General features: G+C 44.2%; 1 protein-coding gene across 11 annotated transcripts in view; it reads right to left on the minus strand.

Moving 5' to 3' along the window:
- The window catches only part of RUNX2 (RUNX family transcription factor 2), a 151,792-nt gene that overhangs the window by 75,164 nt on the left and 58,980 nt on the right, over window positions 1-17,648 (minus strand). For 3 of the 11 annotated variants that reach the window (XM_074820221.1, XM_074820222.1, XM_074820217.1), the window contains exons 1-3: window positions 12,801-13,839; window positions 12,585-12,761; window positions 5,057-5,213 (exon numbers count right to left, since the gene is read on the minus strand). In XM_074820221.1, the coding sequence (XP_074676322.1) occupies window positions 5,057-5,213; window positions 12,585-12,761; window positions 12,801-12,896 (430 nt within the window). In that variant the 5' untranslated portion in view covers window positions 12,897-13,839. Of the gene's footprint in view, window positions 1-5,056; window positions 5,214-12,584; window positions 13,840-17,648 lie in introns of those variants that run through there. The other 8 variants (XM_074820219.1, XM_074820220.1, XM_074820216.1 and 5 more) reach the window with 5 other exon arrangements.

Here is a 17,648-nt window from a genome sequence, read left to right on the forward strand (position 1 = left end):
TACTGGAACACTTTTTTTCCTCTACATATATTCCCTCTATGAAATACTAAGAAAGCCCCCAACTTTCCTGTGAGGGTGAGAAACTGCTGTGTGCACGTACATTGCTATCACGTCTGCATTTTTTTTTTATTTTTCAAAGTTTGAATGCACGCAGAGATTGCACAAGATTATCCACAGCCTTTAGCTGAATGAAAACGTTAAAAAGAAATAAATAAAGGGAGCTGCCTGCGTCTGAGCACACATTCTCACAAGGCGCTGGCCCCCGTTCGGGAGACTCACTGACAGTTGTAATCTGTTAGATATGCAACGGTTAGTCATGTCAGATAGTCAAAACTGAAAACTGTTTCAAGACAGGAAAAGGTGGGCGTACAACAGTGACTCAATAAAACAGTCAGCAATCTTCGGCCTTCATGCTCATTTTAGCTGCTACTTTACCAGACACTTAAAACTCTTCCCCCCACCCCCCCTTGTGTGCATATGTGCATTTTTGTTGCTAGGGCTTTTCCTCTTGCTGAACTCTGAAGGTATTCAATCAAGACACAAATCTTAAATGATAGGTAACAGCACAAACTTAATGTAGTTTTTTCAAGCCTAATATAGAACAGCTTATGTATAAGGCATAATACAGAACAGAGCTTTGGCTGTCAAATCTAGTAATTGGTCTTTCTTTCTGGTCCAAGTTGTATATCCCCCAAACTTGCCTGAGACACGCATCATTTATTATCAGGAGTTCAACTTCAAACTGTCTTGGCTATATTTTTCACGAACTAGAATTTGACATGGATTTTTTTTTAAAGAAATATAACTACCATTTAGAGTAAAATGATTTTCCAGGTGTAGCTGTGCTCCAGCTGTGCCCACCTCTCCAAGAGATGGAGGTTAGAGGGGAGGTCAAGACCCTGGCAAAGGTGCAGAAATCTCAGGAGGCTGAATTCTGTCGCAGTGGAGATGCATGGCTGAGGGTGGCTTTCCCCAGTTTCACTGGGAAATGGATTATGTCTCAAATCTTTTGAGAGTGATCATCACAGGAGGAGAATTAGGTGTATGCAGCCTTTGTTCAGTCCTGTCCACCCGCCATCTCCAGAGGTAAACTCTGTCCTGCCAGAGTACAGCGTGTACATAGGCAGCCTTCAGACATACAGCAACAGCCCTGCTGAAGCACAGAGTGCCTCCGCACCCGCTTGTTTAGGGCTGAAAAGGGTCCGTGCCTTTTATCCCTCTCCAAGTAGGAATTCAGCCTATGGCTTGGATGTATATAATTCGCCAGGGACAGGTTTAAGGCCTCCTTCAGCGCCAGTTTATCATGTCAAAAAGCTCTGTTAAATTGTATGATAATGACATTCAGCTCACAGTTACCCATATAAAATCAGTAGAGTATTATTGGTAACAGAGATACTAAAGGGATTTTCCATACACCTTTGAATAAAAAACTTGGCCTTCCAATGTTATTTATATGCCAAATCAGTATAAAAGTCTATCACAACTAAAAATTAACCCAACAAAATATATTATTTGTAAGACCCTGTAAAATCATTCTATAGAAAAGCACTGCAAGATTTTCTACACTAAATATCTCAACAGGGTACGGTGGCCAGAAAAAATGCATTCCTTAATATGAAGAGCTACGTTTCAATCCCACTTGTGAGCATTTCTAAACTGTCACCTCTCAGCCAGCCTAAACTGAACACTTAAGCATCTAATTTGAAAGGGAAACTGGTTTTGTTCCCTAACTGGTGTTCTACCAAACTGAAGCATTAATGAAGTAACACTGATGAAGCCCCCTCGCACTCAGTAAAGAATACATCACTCCACTGCAGGAAGCTGCGTGGCCCTGCTACTGCACTCAGGTTCCAGAGCTTTCAAAAGGTGATTTACATATTACAGGATTAAGAACAAAATAAATTTTTGAGGTCCCCTGTTCCAGTGATGCTTATGCCTCCACAGATACTTCACAGATATCCCTTCTCAGCTACGAAATCCTTTAATGCACTTTTTATCACCTTTCTTTATTGCCCTTAGTCATTTCAACTATCCACTTTTAGAAGCTAAAGACTAATTGTAGTTCTCTTTTATTAAATTCCCCAGTCAAGCAGTCATCTGGCACTATTCCTTCAGTGTGTCTAAACTGTGCATTCTTTGTTATTCACACATGTGAGCTGAGCTGACACAGGAGGACAAGATGGACATATGCTGAAGCACAAGGCAAACCCCAGAAATTAGCCTGAAAGGAGGCTCAGCAGCTTGTGCATGTTGCATATTTTTTCAGTTAGATGCTAATGTGATTAAAGTATCAGGACACAACAAAATTAAGGTTATGATCCTTTGCTTATTGAAGACAGGAATTCTTTCTTCTCTCTCTGCACTGTGGATCGGGCTTGTAAAAGTGAGCTACTGCCTGAAAACCGCATACAACTAACTTCTGCATTCACATAAAGCACCCCGGTTACTTATTCTTATGAATCCAGAAAAGGCATTTAAGAAAAATTATACAAACAAAAACGTGAAGCTTCTGTCAGGCAAGCAACATTAATATTTATAAAAATCAAGTTTCTTCATTGAGCCATGGGAAGCAAGAAAAAACGTGGGAGAGGAGGTGAAGTGGTAAGTTGATGATTCAGACTTCACAATCAACTTTAGAGATACAGAGATCAAAGAGCGAGCTGTTTAGAAAGATGTAAATCTAAAGTCAGGAACAGGTGTGGATTAGTTTCTCGCCACCGAAAAATGATTTCTTTATTACTTTATTTTTCCTGTTCTACTTCAAGACCTGCATCTACTGATATTTGTCTATGTAAGGAGCTTTCTCACTTCTGTTTGCAACTACTGCTTTCTTTTCCTGCTATTTTAAGAGAGTTCTAAAAATCTATCATTAATGATAACTCTTTCTCCTTCTCTGCCTCTCTCTCTCTCTCCCCCTCTCTGTTCTAAGTCTGGAAGACAAGTCTGGACCAATTTCTCCATCCTGCCTCTGGCAGCAGAATGCAGCATTTCAGATCCTCCACCGAGTCCCGGCTGCTTCAAAGGAAAAGCCCTACTTTCTTCCGTTAAGATCATAAGAAATATAGGGGGAGGGGGTCAGCTCTGTTTGGACATAATTACACTTCATCAAAAGAAGCTTTCTTCATCTTCCATGCGTGAAAAGTCTGCAAGCAGTTAAGTCTGTCTTTTTTCTTCCTTTTTTTTTTTTTTTTTAAATATAAAAATTGCTATTTGGGAAAGTAGCCAAAACTCAGAAAGCCAATATAGTAAAACAGTGCACACCCTTTGTTTTTCTTTGAAGTCTCTTAAATAAATATGTTGAGGGTTTGAAAAGTACACTATCGCTTTCCATAGATTCTACCCAGATTGATCAGAGAAAAAGTCTATTCCAAGTCTGCAAGATACAAATATAAATTAAACTACTGGAACCAAGTTTTAGGAGGTTTGTGTTTGTATGTGTCTGTAGCCATATCTACTGAGGCTTTAGGCCCTTTATTTCATTTCCTATGCTTTAATAAAAAGTATATATCATAGGTTTCAAATGAAATTCACAGATCAGAGGTAGTACATCACATTTGAGTTCTTTTTCAGCACTGCTGAAAGACTGATACAGTACTGAACTTTTACTGTAATGCAGCAGTAGTGATGGAGCCAGAGAACTTTCAAACCTAATCCATCAGCAGAATAACAAAGCAGACAGGTTTTTTTAAAGAAAGCAAGACAAATGGAAGAGATAGGTAACACCGTATTGAAAAGGGCAATGAACTCCATATTTATATTGCATTACTGTTGCAATACTTATTCTGTCTTTCAAGTTATTTTGTATTATTGATACTTTTTAAGTCATAAAATGATAAAGAGAATTGTTGGCCAGGTCACTAAAATAAAAAATAGCCACTGTAAGCCACACTTAAGGACACACTTTCACAAAGCAGTTGTAAAAGTGTGCCGACTGATTTGACTATCTAGGCCTCTCTCTTATATTTAATTTTTTTTTGGACAAATATTCTTTCCCTCTGTAATATGAATTACAACTGCTTTCTAAAGATATATTACTGTAAAATTAGCTTTATTGGTAATTTCCTAATACAGCTGTTCATCTTCTATTGCTTTGGTTTGCCTTGTGCAGAGCCAGTTTAAAAAATGAGTAATTACTTCAAATACATAAAGAAAAAAATATGTAGGTTGAATCAACAACTGATATAACAAACCTGCAGAAAAACTGAAGTGCCAGCTTCCTTCAAGCTATGCTTTCAATCATTACCTGAAATTTGAAAGCAGCTACAAGAATCTTAAGGACGAATTCTTGCAAACTTGCAATGATTACAAAGGCTTTCTATGAGTGCAGTGCAGTTTTCAGATTATAGGAAGCTCCTAAACAGCTGGAAGACAATGACAGCACTCTACACATTAAAAAAAAAAATAGCTGAAAGTTACCCTGTCATTTAAAGTGAAGGTTAAATCTAGTTCAAGCCCAAGCTTACCAGCAATTCATAAAAAGTCAACCAGTTTACTAAAAAGAAAAGTACAGCTTATTTTTGCAGGTCATATGCAGTTTGATTGTAAAGGGCAGGGAAGTCACTAGAAAGCTTTCCACCAATAGCTGCAAGCCTTTAAAGATGTAAGCCCTTAAAGAATATAACTTGTAGCACATGTGATATGCAAAATCCCCTTAATTATAGGTCTTCTACAGCAACTTCAGAAGAAGCCTTACTGCTAAAGGGAATTCTCCATCTCTCACTGCCGTGGCCTGAGATACACTCTCTGACTTCACGTAACCCAGATCACAGACATCCCCATTTCCTTCTAACTCTGCTGTGTGATTAAAACAGGGAAGCAGGTATTCTGTGAATCATTTTTCAAGACCTGTGTCTCATAAAAACCTAGAGAGTTGTGAGGAGTCAGGAAAACAAGAGAAACTCTTAACTTGGTTTGCACAAGTGCTGAAGTTTGCAAATTAAACACACATTCATGCCTCCAAATGAAAGGCCAACAATGATTTATTTACAGATTAATCAATATTTCATTGCAAAGTAAGTCTGATGTCTAGACAGACACGTAAAATGCAGTGGCCTACCTCTTCCACTTCTGCCCACAAATCGTAAGTCATTAAATCTGGCCACCTGGTTCTTCATCACGGCAGAAGCGTTTCGCAGCTCTGCAGAGTAGTTCTCATCGTTTCCAGCCATGACAGTGACCACCGTCCCATCAGGCACTTCTCCTAAGGCCACCACCTGTTAAAATGGGAAGACAACCACAACTCGTGAAGTAACACTTTGAAAACGCGTGTCTCCATCCCAGCTTTGCAGGCTGCCATGCTCATTACGAAGCTCTGTGGCAGCTTCTCCAGCCCGCTGCGGTGAAGAGTCATGTATTAGCTGAACACAGAACAAAGTGCCACATCAAACAAAGAAACATCTTGTATTGTCTCCCTTTCTCATAGCCTAATAGGGAGTTTCTTCTTTGTTACATTTCTTCAGAAACATTCAACATCCTTATGTAGAGTGCATGGTTTAATGCTTCCTGAAGGCCAACTTTGTTCTTAGCAACCAGTGAGCAGCAAGAAAACATGAGGCATGGCTTGTATCCATAAATTATACACGGGAACGCATATGAAATGGAAAGTTAGAAAATACTATTAGCCTTATCACCCAGATTCGGTTCTACTTCTCTGCTGGTTGCCCCCATCACCCTGACCCCAGAGTTCCTTAGACTTCAAGCTAAAGAGAAGCCCCCTATCATCCCATCCCAGGAGTGGCACCAGGGGCATTGGCAGACAAAGCTCTCCACCCAACACGCTGCTGCCATGGAGCACTTTATGGCTGGAATTCAAACTCTTCAGATGCGATATAATACAAAGGCTGTATTTCCTTGCAGGCATGTAAATTTTCATAGCACTCTCAAGAGTCGCATGTGGTTAGCGCTGATACCTCCCTCAAATTCCAGGATGGGTGAACAGAAGATATCAAAGTTATTTCTCCTTATGTTTCAGCTAGCTGGTTGTCTCACTTTAAGGTTCAGTGGTTGTGCAGTGCTCCAACATCTGATTAGCTAAATGCCACAGAGCAGACAGCTACTGTCTTCTAATTTGAAAACACCAGAGACACCTACAGTGTTACTGCACTGTGGCTTTTTAAAGTAAAAGTAAAGTTAAACAGGAATACTAAGTTACTAGGAAGAAAATATACATGTTTCTTCATATGGGGATAAAAGAAGTCCACAAAAGTATCGAGAAAATAATTTCCTTTTGCTCAATTAGCTAATACTGATGCTGGAAATAAATTTGTAACACAAAGAGATTCACAAATATTGCATGGCTGAGCTCAGACTTGAAAAAAAAAAAAATATTCTTGAGATACAAAGTCTGTCTCCTTGCAGTTTCTACCAGTTTACATGGTCAGATATGAATTTTTATATTATACAGAGTAATTTATTCTGTCTCCTGAAATATATACAGCATTTTGTCATAAACCTGGCTTGAAAGGTCTTTCCTATAAATGATCCTGGCTGAAACTAATAATTGCAGGTTGCACTTTAATATTAATTAAGTGGAAAGAATGAGGAGTTCTGAATATACAGGGAGAGCATTATATGGCTCAGCACACTGTACAGTGTTTCTCTAAAACAACAGAAATTAATGACAAAGGTATACAGAATCAGAGAATATTTAAAATAGACTATATTACTGAAAATTATAGCTTGTCTTATTTAAAAGAAATATTGAAGAAGAAGAAGATAGCAAAGCTGAAACGCTGTATAAAAAGGATTTGCCTTGGTGATTTTCTTTTTTTCCATAACACACCAGGTAATACCACCCAAAACTGAAAACTGAGTTTTGCCACAAACTACTGTCAGGTCTCTCTATCAAGCAAAGATTTTAAAGTGATATGAATGTCCCTGAACATAAAAAAACAAGTCCCACTAGCTCACTGCTTGGGTCTGACAGCAACCAGGTCTGACAGCTTCAAAGCGAGGTGTAAGGAATAATAAATAATAATCAAATAGCAAATAATAATCTGCTGAACAGGTTATAGATCTGACTCTGACCCTTAAATGGATATTGGCTTAAACTCTAAAGCATGGGGCTTGAGACTACTTATAAAAGACTCCCCAGTCTGCAATAGACCACGTTATCTCTGGACAGTCTTGTCATGTACATTAACATCCAGGGGAATTGCAACCTATGCTTTTTATATCTCATGAAAGGAAAAAAAAAATCACATTAACTCCAGAACTGCAAAGAAGCTGAGAGCACAGGAGGAAATGCGAGTCTGCCAGGGGCCTCGGAAGAGGGAGCAAAGTGACTGCAGCCTCAGCTCACCTCTTTCTCTCTAGGTAAGCAGAGCCCGGAGCAGGCAGCGGCATCCCATCTCCGCCTCAACCCCATCTCCCGAACATGGGTACAGCTTGCAACACCTGGGCAGGAGGGAGCAAAACCTCTTAAAGGCCCCCCTGTCCCCCGTTGCTTTTCAGAGCTTTCCTCTCTACCCCTTCCACTCGACAATGTCAGTTCAATTTGTCAGCTTAGACATCAGCCTAAAACTGCACGTGTCGCTGCCGGAGTCACTGGGCTGATCGCGCCTAGTCAAGAACTGCATCATTACTGAAATGAACCAGCTTTTTGATGCAGTATGATGCAATATCACTATTCAACTGATTAGGATAAGACCGAAGGAAAAGACAAACTGAAATCAGAGGTGAAAATAAAAACTTTGGCTAATAAAAGAAAGTCCTATTACATGGGAAGCTCCCCTGCTATGCAACAGGAGTAAAATGCTTGTTCTTTTTATAATTTCATACTTTTTTGCCATGAAATACCAGAAGATTACTGCACACATACATAATAGCACTGGTCAGAGAAAAAGCTTTGCAAAACAAGTTTGAAACCTGGAGAAATACACATCATTTTGAGAATTTGAAAAGGTAACTTTACATACTGAAAGACTGTTGGCATAAACCTTGACTTGGTAATTTTATGCCATGTATCAATCCAAAATTATTTACATATTCTTAGAAAGAGGATTGTAAGTGCACTGTGAAAAGAATAAAGGCTGTGTAAAAAATTAAAGATTAAAAGTAGCCATAGTGCACATTCTTTACCTATTGTTCAAACGCAGATATCTCTACTAATTCAAAATCTTTATTTTCCATATTAAACTACCTACACATTTGGTGATTAAAGGTTGATTTTGCTTTTGCTTTTTTTTTTTTTTTTTTTTTAACTACAGCCCAAAAAGGTACATGAAGTCAGATGAAGCCACAAAATAAAACTAAACCAATTCTTACAAGTTGAAAATAACTATGTATTTTTTGCATAACACAATTCTCGTCTGGTTAGGCAACCTGTTTGCCCAGTTTCGGTCCAGTGGGATTTGAACTGGCCAAAGTATGTACCCTAAAGACGGAAGTTATAAGCACGAAGCAAAACTACTATGCAACAGCAGGTACTACGACTTTCTGCAGAGTAAAATGCTTGTTTCAAAAAAAAAAAAAAAAAAAGCTAGTGTGCATGCTAAATAGTTCCTCTCAAACATTGATATCTACTGCTTCAACAGCTTTTCTTGTGAAACACTGAATTCAAACAGCCTCTGAATGTAAAATCTTCCGTATTGAGAACGCCTTTCCCAAAGATTGCCAAAAGAGCATCTGATACTATTAAAAATATTTTAATGTTCTGTAACTTAAAACAGAATAACTGATTTGCACTACTTTTTGTTTCAAAATATACATCTGGGCTGACAATTTATACAGCAGGTTTCAGCTTGAAGCTATTTAAAACAGCTGAGTTATAAACTCTGAAAATTGGGGTTTGGAGTGGAAATGCTGACAGACCCTTAACTACTGTGGTGCTACTGGGGAGAGATTTTAGACTTCACATCCCTTTTTTCTCCTGCCTTTAGGTCCACTAAGGCTCTCTGCTACTATCAGCATCATACAGAAGCCACTTGTATCATCTAACGTGGTAATCTGGGTCTTAATGACTTTCAGTAAAAACTCCCAGGCAGACACATAAGCAGAGGGCCAAATTCTGATGACTCGACTCAAATGAAGTACTGCTGGGTATTAAGAAATGAATATGATTTGGACTCGGGTGCACAATATCTATTTATTTTATGCTGGAATATCACTAGATAGCTAGAGCTGTATTAATAGGTGCACGTTTAATACTGTTCCCCACAAACCCCGTGTACTTAGTACACTCAACATGGACTCCCTCTCCAGTGCGTGTAAATATTAATACTTAACATTCAAATCTAATACTAAGCCAACATTATTTCAAAAAATTATAATCAAACCCAGCACTGTTTATAACAAACTTCCTCTCCTGCATATGATTTATATCTGTTTTTTTTAAATTAAAACAGTGCTATATCCAGACTAGTTTTTAACTAGAGATCACTGTGAGAGAGTTATGACACACTTAACACACCACTCAAAACATTATCATCAACATATTATTTATTGCCAATAAAACTTCTAAAAGTGTGTTGTCTGTGAGCTATTTTACTTTCAAGTTACTGTTTAGCTGAGATTTCTATAGCCCAAATCTGTCTTTTTTTTCCTTTTCAGAGACAATTCCCATTCTGTTACACCACAGTCAAGTGTTTCACTGTATGACACATGCAGCTTCTTTGGTCTAAAAGTACTGGACAGCTGCACGCAACTTACATTTGGAAAATGAAATAAATTTTTTAAAATGGTCAAAGTGATTTCAACTCAGTTGCAAATTAATTTACCAGTAAAAAAGGGTGTATATATCTTCGGCATATTTTAAAAGTACACATCACACACTGCATGTGAAAACACAGATGCACCCACAGTGGAAAGGTGCAAGGGGCAACGCATCCTTCTGATACGTCAGTAAGTTGGCCATATCTCTAACTCCCTGCCACCAACCCCGAATATATGACGTGTACAAATATATATATATGAACACAAAAAAGACTGGGAAAAGCTCTAAACCTTTTTCTATCCTTTTATCACATGTAAGCATTCTCATTGTAATAATATGCTAAACACTTTAATATTTAATTTAGATCATTCCCTTATTCTAATGAACTGCGACCGCATCTTTGAATTGCTGTAAGGTAGGAGAAGGCTCAGACGTTTCAAATGAAAACTGCAATGTGAGTACGATAATGTAAGAGCTCTTGTGACCGTTCTATAAAGAGTAACTATAATACCAACTTAATCTAATGCTCAATTAAATTATAATCACAATTCTCCAAAAGCTCCTCCTCCTTACCCCGCAGCCCCTGTGATCAGAATCACCGTGATACACACCTAGAGAGTCTCTGAGTGCTACGCCAAGTTAGGAAACAGAAGACACCCCATTTTTCTGCCATTTCTACTTAGTCCGACCATCACGACCTGCACAAGCAGGCCCTGTGCAAAGGGCTCCTGCTGCAACTCCAGGCTCTCCAAGATGCCTCCCCCACACAGGAGCACTTTCGTCAACTCTCATCACCCCCCCTGTAACATTTTTGAAGCAAAGCTTCACCTTTATCACCAGTCACTTTAACGCCAGCTCATTTAACCGCTTCTACTAATTTTTCCCAGATAAACGACTGTGATAACACGGCTAGCAATTGGGAAACACAAGACTAAGGCGACGTTCTGGAAACACGCTGGATGAGGCTGTTTCCAAACTCTTCTACCTTTTGAGCAATTTCCAGGCGCGTTATTTTCAACTGAGCTGAAATAACTTTGACCGATGAGCCCCTCGCAGGGCCACCCCAGCCTGGCTCCGACCCCACGCCCCGCTCGGGCAGGTGCTCTGGGACACCCGAGCCATTGCCCTCTTCCCTACCAAAGGCCGCAGGAGAGAAAACTCCAGGGGTAACGCTTTCAAATATTGCTAGGGGAGGAAAAGGGCTTGCTTTAAAACACGCAATTATTGTTGTTATTATTACTGTTTAAAAAAAATTCTTTTCCTCTCATTAGCACGCCGTGGGATGTAGACAGAAAATTAAAAGCAGCATCCCCGGTGCAGATCAGGGTGGTATTTGTTATTTAAACGTGCGAGCCCTGCCAAGGAGAGCGTCTTCTGGCCAGACACTTCCTTGCTTGTCCACCAGGAGAAGTGAAGGGGCCTCGCCCCCCCCCCACCCCAGGAGCCCCGGCCCCCTCTTCCCAGCCCCATCTCAGCCCAGCTGACTCTGGGGTAGGGGAGCAAAGCCTCGGACCCCCCTCTCCCACCCCAGCGCCCCCAGCCTGACTCTGGGACCCCAGCACCCCCAGCATGCTCCAAAGCCACCCCAAATCCCCCCCAAACTTCCCAGTCCCACCCCCGGGAGCGAGGAGGGAGGCAGGGGCACCCCCGTAGGTCAGGTACTGGATGTCTGGGGGAGGGCACCCACTTTGCACCCCCACACTGAGCTCTGGCTAATGGGTGAATCCCCCCTTCGTCAGGGAGGGAAAGCGCTTTTTTTTTTTTTTTATAAATAAAAAGGAAAGCCCAGGAGAGGGTCTGTGGGGAGGAGGGGGTGTCTCCTGGGGTGCTGTTGCGGGGGGCACAGGGTGCCCAGGAGCTGCGGGGGGCACACGCCGGCACTGCCCCGCGGGGATGGAGATAACGGGACGGCTGCCGGGGGTGCGCGCTGTGCCGGCGGCGCGGGAGGGAGAGGGCAGGGGGGGCAGTGCAAGGGGGGGGCACCGGACCCGCTACAGGGGTGAGGGGGGCAGAGCAGGCTCTGCAGGGGGGGAGAGTAGAGCAGGCATTACGGGGGGCACAGGAAGCACGGGCAGGACGGGGGGAGGCACGAGAGGCACTGCGGGGGGGTATGGGAGGCACTGAGGGGGGTGCAGAGGAGACATGGGGGGGCGAGGACGCTTCGCAGGGCAGGGGGGGCACAGGAGGCTCCGCAGGACGGGGGGTACAGGAGGCACAGCAGGACGGGGGCGAGATACAGAAGCCACTGCAAGACTTGGGGGGGGGCTGGTACAGGAGGCATTGCAGGACTGGGGGGACACGGGAGGCATTGCAGGGTGGGGGGTGCACGGGGAGGCGTTGCAGGATGGGGGGACACAGAAGCTCCTGCAGGCCGGGGTTGCACCGGAGGCACTGCAGGACTGGGGGGGGGGGGGGTGGGGTGGGGGGGGGTGCGGCACAGAAGCCCCTGCAGAAGGTGGGGGCATAGGGGGCATTGCAGGACGGGGGAGGGGGGGCACAGGAGGCATTGCAGGACGGAGGAGCAGAGACGCCCCTACGGGCCGGGGGGGCACGGAAGGCATTGCAGCCCGGGGGGGCACAGGAGGCATTGCGGGACTGGGGGGGCACAAGAAGTATTGCGGGCCGGGGGGGGGGCACAGGAGACATTGCAGGACTGGGGGGGGGGGGGGCACAGGAGGCATTGCAGGCTGGGGAGGGGGGGTGTACAGGAGACACTGCGGGCTGGGGGGGGGCACAGGAGACACTGCGGTCCGGGGGGGCACAGGAGACATTTCAGATCGGGGGGGGGGGGGGGGGCGGGGGGCTCAGAGAAGCCCCTGCGGGCCGGGGTGGGGGGGTAGGGGGGGGGGTCAGAGCTGGCTCGGCGGGAGGCAGCGCGGCGCGGGGGGGAGGCATCCCCGGGCAGCGGCGGCTGCGGGAGGGGGTGTCTCACCTTGAATGCCACCGGGAGGGTCTTGTTGCAGCGCCAGTGCGAGGGCAGCACGGAGCAGAGGAAGTTGGGGCTGTCGGTGCGGACCAGCTCGGCGGGGTGGTCAGCGATGATCTCCACCATGGTGCGGTTATCGTGGGGGCGCAGCCTGGGCACGGCGGCCGCCGCGTCTTGCTGCTGCTGTTGCTGCTGCTGCTGCTGCTGCTGCTGTTGGGCTACTACGACCGGGCTGACTTCGCTCATCTTGCCGGGCTGCAGGCTGCTGGAGGGGGGGCTGAACCTCCGGCTGGTGCTGGGATCTACGGGAATACGCATCACAACAGCCACAAGTTAGCGAATTGGGGGGCGGGGGGGGGGGGGGAGCGGTAGGGGGATCGCTTGAGGAGGCGTGTAGTGGGGGGTGGGGGTTGTAAAAAAAAAAAAAATCTATATAGCGAAAATAGGGGTGAATGAAAAAGTGGATGGGGGAGCTAAGGGGCAAAAAAGCAAATCAGGAAAAAAAAAAAAAACCAAAAAACAACAAAAAACCCAAAAACCAAAACCGGGAGCGGATTAAACGCACGAGGAAAAAAAAAAAAATCTCAGTCTGTTTTTGTTTTGTTTTGTTTTGTTTGCTAAAAAAAGAAAGATGGACGGGGCGGGGGGCGATGCCGGTCTCGGGGCGCCTGCAGCCTGGAGCAGCGAGGAGACAGAGTCTGGCTGTGGAGTCCGGGGCTGCCCCTCTCAGCAAAGCCCGGCTGGAAACTGCATGGTCCCGGCTTCTGCCCAGCTGCAAAGCGCTGCCGCTTCTCCTCCTCCTTCCTTCCTTCCTTCTTGCACAGTCTCTCTGCTCTTTTCCCTCCTTCTAGCCACCGCTTCTTCCCTCAAGTGCTTGAATTTCTTTCCTTTTTTTCTTCCCCTCCCTCCCCGTCCTCTTTTCGGATTTTCAAAAGGTTGTTTGGGGAGAAGTAAAAACTCGCTGCTGGTTCAGCTTCCTGGGCTGCTGCTGTTGGCGGCCGCCAGAAGAGGAGCGTAACTCTCAAACCCGGAGAGGGGGTGTTCAGGGGAATGTCCCGATTTCCTCCGAAGAAATCTTCCTCCTCCGGACAAAAAAAAAAAAAAAAAAAAAAAAAAAAAAAAAAGGAGAAAAGGAGCAAACAAAAAGCCTTCGCTGGGACAGAAGCGAGGAGCCGCTGGGCTCCCCCGCTTATTGCCTTTGGCTTAAGGAAGCGGAGGGAAGCGGGAGCTCGGGAAGGGCCTTGGGAAAAGTGGCTCCCCCCCAAAAAAAAGGCGCTCCCGAAGCGATTTCGGCGTGGAAATAAAGTTATTGGAGTTGTTGGGGTGAGGAGGAAAGTCACAGGACTAATAATTAAAAGAGAGACTTTAGCCGGTTCCTTTGGGAGGATCAGGGCTTAAGAAAAGTTGAACTTTCGGATTCCCAGGGAAAAAAAAGCGGGGAGCATAGTTGGGGGGGGGGGGGGAAGCAACACCCCAAAACACCCCTCCTTAGACTGATTTCTAAAATATAACCAAGTAAATTCTAGGAAAAGGCAGCCTCGGTGCAGTCCGGTCCTTTTAATTAAGTCGCTGCTGGATCCAAGTCCGTTGAGTCGAATAGGCTAACAAAAATCTTTTTTTTTTTTCGCCCTTGATGAACAACAGCAGCAAAAAAATCATTAAAATGTCGGTTTGTTTGAGTTACTTTTCTTTCTGAAAAATCGGGTTTAAAAAAAAAAAAAAGGCAACCAAAACCAACAAACTTCTTTTGGGTCCCAAGAAGTTGAGGTCGGGGAAGATGAAGGAGCCGAAAAAAAAAACGCCACGGTTTTTTTGTCCTGAATGTGGTTTTTGGAGGCTGGGATTTCTAATGATTAGGTTTTTGTGGTTTATATATACAGGACTCTCTGGCTAAGGCGATCATTATGCTGATGAGAGTCAGCAGCACGTGGTGCTTCAGTCCTCAGACTTCTGCAGCCTTCAAAATAAATAAAACAATGTGCATCCCCCACAGGAGGAGAAACTTTGCTTTAAGTCGCTCTCACCCACGGGGAGGGGGACGGGGAAGGGGGGGAGCAGGAGACGGTCTCCGATCTCCACTTCTCTCCGGGTATTTTCCATTAACACTTTTGGGCTTGTTTGTTGTTTTTTGGGTTTTTTATATATATATATATATATAAAAAAAAAGGCATGAAAAATCTTGTTTGCAAAAAAAAAAAAAAAAATAGTAAGAATAATCTTGTGCCAAAGGTTTTTTTTGCTAAGTCTCCGGTAGTCTAAAGCCTAAACCATTTCCTTGAATGAATGAAAGCTATAAAACCCCCTTCAGACTATTAAGGTAAAGGGAGTCTGGTTTGTTTTCTCCCTTAAAAAAAAAAAAAAAAAAAAAAAGGGCAGATCTTATTAAAAACAATTTACATACCCAATAGTAAAAAAGTGTAAACGCCTCCCAGCGCAGATAACAACCTATCACAACCCTCCCTCTAATTTCTAAGGCTTTACTTCGACTTGCTACTTCCACCTTCTTGTAAAAAGTCGGCGCTGCGTGTGTGCTCCTTGCTCGCCGCCTGTGTGTGACTCGGGGCGGTGTGTCTGTCTGTCTGTCTGTCTGCGTTTTTTTCTGGGGGGGGGGGGGGGAATGTGTTCCTTTTTACGGAGCCTTTCCAAGCCCTAAATCCGGCACCCTGACCCAGCAGAAAAGCCAGGTTTGTCCTGCCTGCCCCTCCGCGAAAATCCCGCCGAAGCAGCCCGGCGGCCCCACGTACACGGCCACGGCGTGGGGGGGGGTGGGGGTGGGGGGGGTGGAGGAGGGGGTGAAGAGACACCTCCGGGGCTGTTTCCGCGCCCCGCGGAGCCTCCGCGCCCTCCGCCGGCCGGGCCGGCAGCGCTGCGCACCGCGCACCCCGCCGGCTGCCGTCCTGACCCCCCCCCCCCCTTCAATTTCTCCCCCCCACCCCCCGCCATGAGAGCGAACCCCCGGCTGGGCGCGGGGGGAAGGTGCGTGCGAAGGCAGCAGCCCGGCTGCAGCGCTGCTCCTTCCGTTTTTGATTTTGAAGACGAATAAGAAGAAAAGATCTGATGTTCGGTCACAGGGGAGAGCTCTCGCTCCGCGCACCGCGGCTGCCGCCTCCGCTCCGCTCCGCTCCGCGCCCGCCCCGACCCGCCCGGCGCGGCGGGCACCGCTCTCTGCCCTTATTCCCCCGCTCCTCTGTCTTTCCCACGGTAAAATGTGGAGGAACAGCCCTTGATCCACTGTCTCGCAGCGATCTATGTCCTCTCCTTCCTCCCCCCCCCCCTTTTTTTTTTCTTTTTTCCCCCTTTCCCCCCCCCCCCCCCCCCCCCCCCCCTTTTCCTGGTCCAACGTTGGAGGAGCTGTGGAAGTTTTCTACCCCGTTGAGAAAATGCAATCGCTGTGGGTAACGCTGTAAACCCCTCCTGAGCTCGCCCTGCTTCTCTGACAACCACAGGGATCTGCTTTTCCCCAAAAGTGGCCACAAGCATTTCCAAAGGACAATTGCTCGTCACCTGTAAGGACTAGTATACTCAGAAGCTCTGCTTTGCTATAGTTGCAATACAGAAAATGTATTTTTTCATAATTATTTTGGTAAAATGTTTATGCTCATAGGTTCTTTTGGCTCTCCGCTTTATCTGGAGGGGAAATACCTTTCCTTAGAGCCATTCCGAAGGTGCTAGAAAGAAGGCAAGAGGTTGTCTTATATCCAAATACTATATAAGCCTGACAGTCATTTATTTTATTTCAAACAAGAAGATACATTTCCACTTTTAATTAGTCACACTAAAAGTTTTACAGTCTCCTCTCTTCCTACTAAAATAAAATAAAAAGTTAATTAGGATAAACTAAAATAAGTTATTGGAAGCTACTAGTGTAAGGTCACTTAAAATAGTCCATGGTTATTTATAATGTCGAAATAAAATTTTCCACTGAACGCCCTAACAAAGTTTCAGGTATCTGGCACAGCTGATTTTCAGTCTCCGTGCAAAAATATCTTTCTGCTGAACATTTACACATTTAACAGGAACTTACTACAGCCTGGAACAGATCACAGCTCAGAGCACTAGAATTTTATTTAAATGGTTATGGACAAATTAATAAAAGTACCAGTAATGTTTATGGACCTGCATAAAAGCTGGATGGGATTTTTCAGAAAAAGTAATTTATGTTATGATATATATAATCTGGAACGTTGGCTTGGATTTGGCTGAAATGGGGAGCTACCCTGCTGCTCGGCTTTCCTCAGGTTTTATTTCAGAACTTCTCGGAATTTTAGCACTGGTTGCAAAATGGGTCATATTTTAAGATATTAGAGAATTGTAGAAGGTTAGTGAAAAAATGTGCTTGCATAGCAAATTATGTCTTAACAAACACCTTTGGATCCACTTTATAAAATAGGATTTTCATTAGTACGGCTATATTTGCTGCAATTCCAATTGTCTTTTAGCTTTTTCACTTTTAGCTATGTTATGCATACAGCCATAATTATATTGCTTTTGGACAGAAAGGTAATGTTTTAAAGAGCACTGGGTTTGTTTACCGTTACATTTATAAAACATGGGCCCAGCACGCTCCTGTTGTAAGCATCATACACTCAAAATGAAAAATAATTGTCCGATTTGAAAGATTCTAACCTGGATGATGTTCTCTAAATAAATCGTTTCGGTGCCAGTTTGTTGGGCTGGAATGTGCTGTAAGTATGATGAATACAGAATTTATTTTGAGCTTCTCTATATATGTAAATAGCCTTTGTGAAATGGGAATAAATGAATGGGTTCACTGGGTTTGTTATTGTATTGGATATTTTTAGTCAGAGCGACTACAGCAACGTCAGCAATTATTACTATAGTAAAGGACTTGCCAATATTCTCTTTCCAACATCTACCTTCCCAAAGATTTTTATTCACTCCTGAAAATGTGCATCGAGTCAAAATGTGTGAACTTGATGCTAGAGAAGGTTTTGCCCAAATTTCCATTCATTTCAGTAGGGGAAAGATAAGCTCCAGTGTCTCTTGGCAGCGCTTTACTTTCGCTTTGGTTGTAAATTGACTGTTTGCCCAGCTATTCTTTGCTTTTTC

Source organism: Strix aluco, chromosome 3 (genome assembly GCF_031877795.1).
Source record: "Strix aluco isolate bStrAlu1 chromosome 3, bStrAlu1.hap1, whole genome shotgun sequence".
Taxonomy (NCBI): Eukaryota; Metazoa; Chordata; class Aves; order Strigiformes; family Strigidae; genus Strix; species Strix aluco.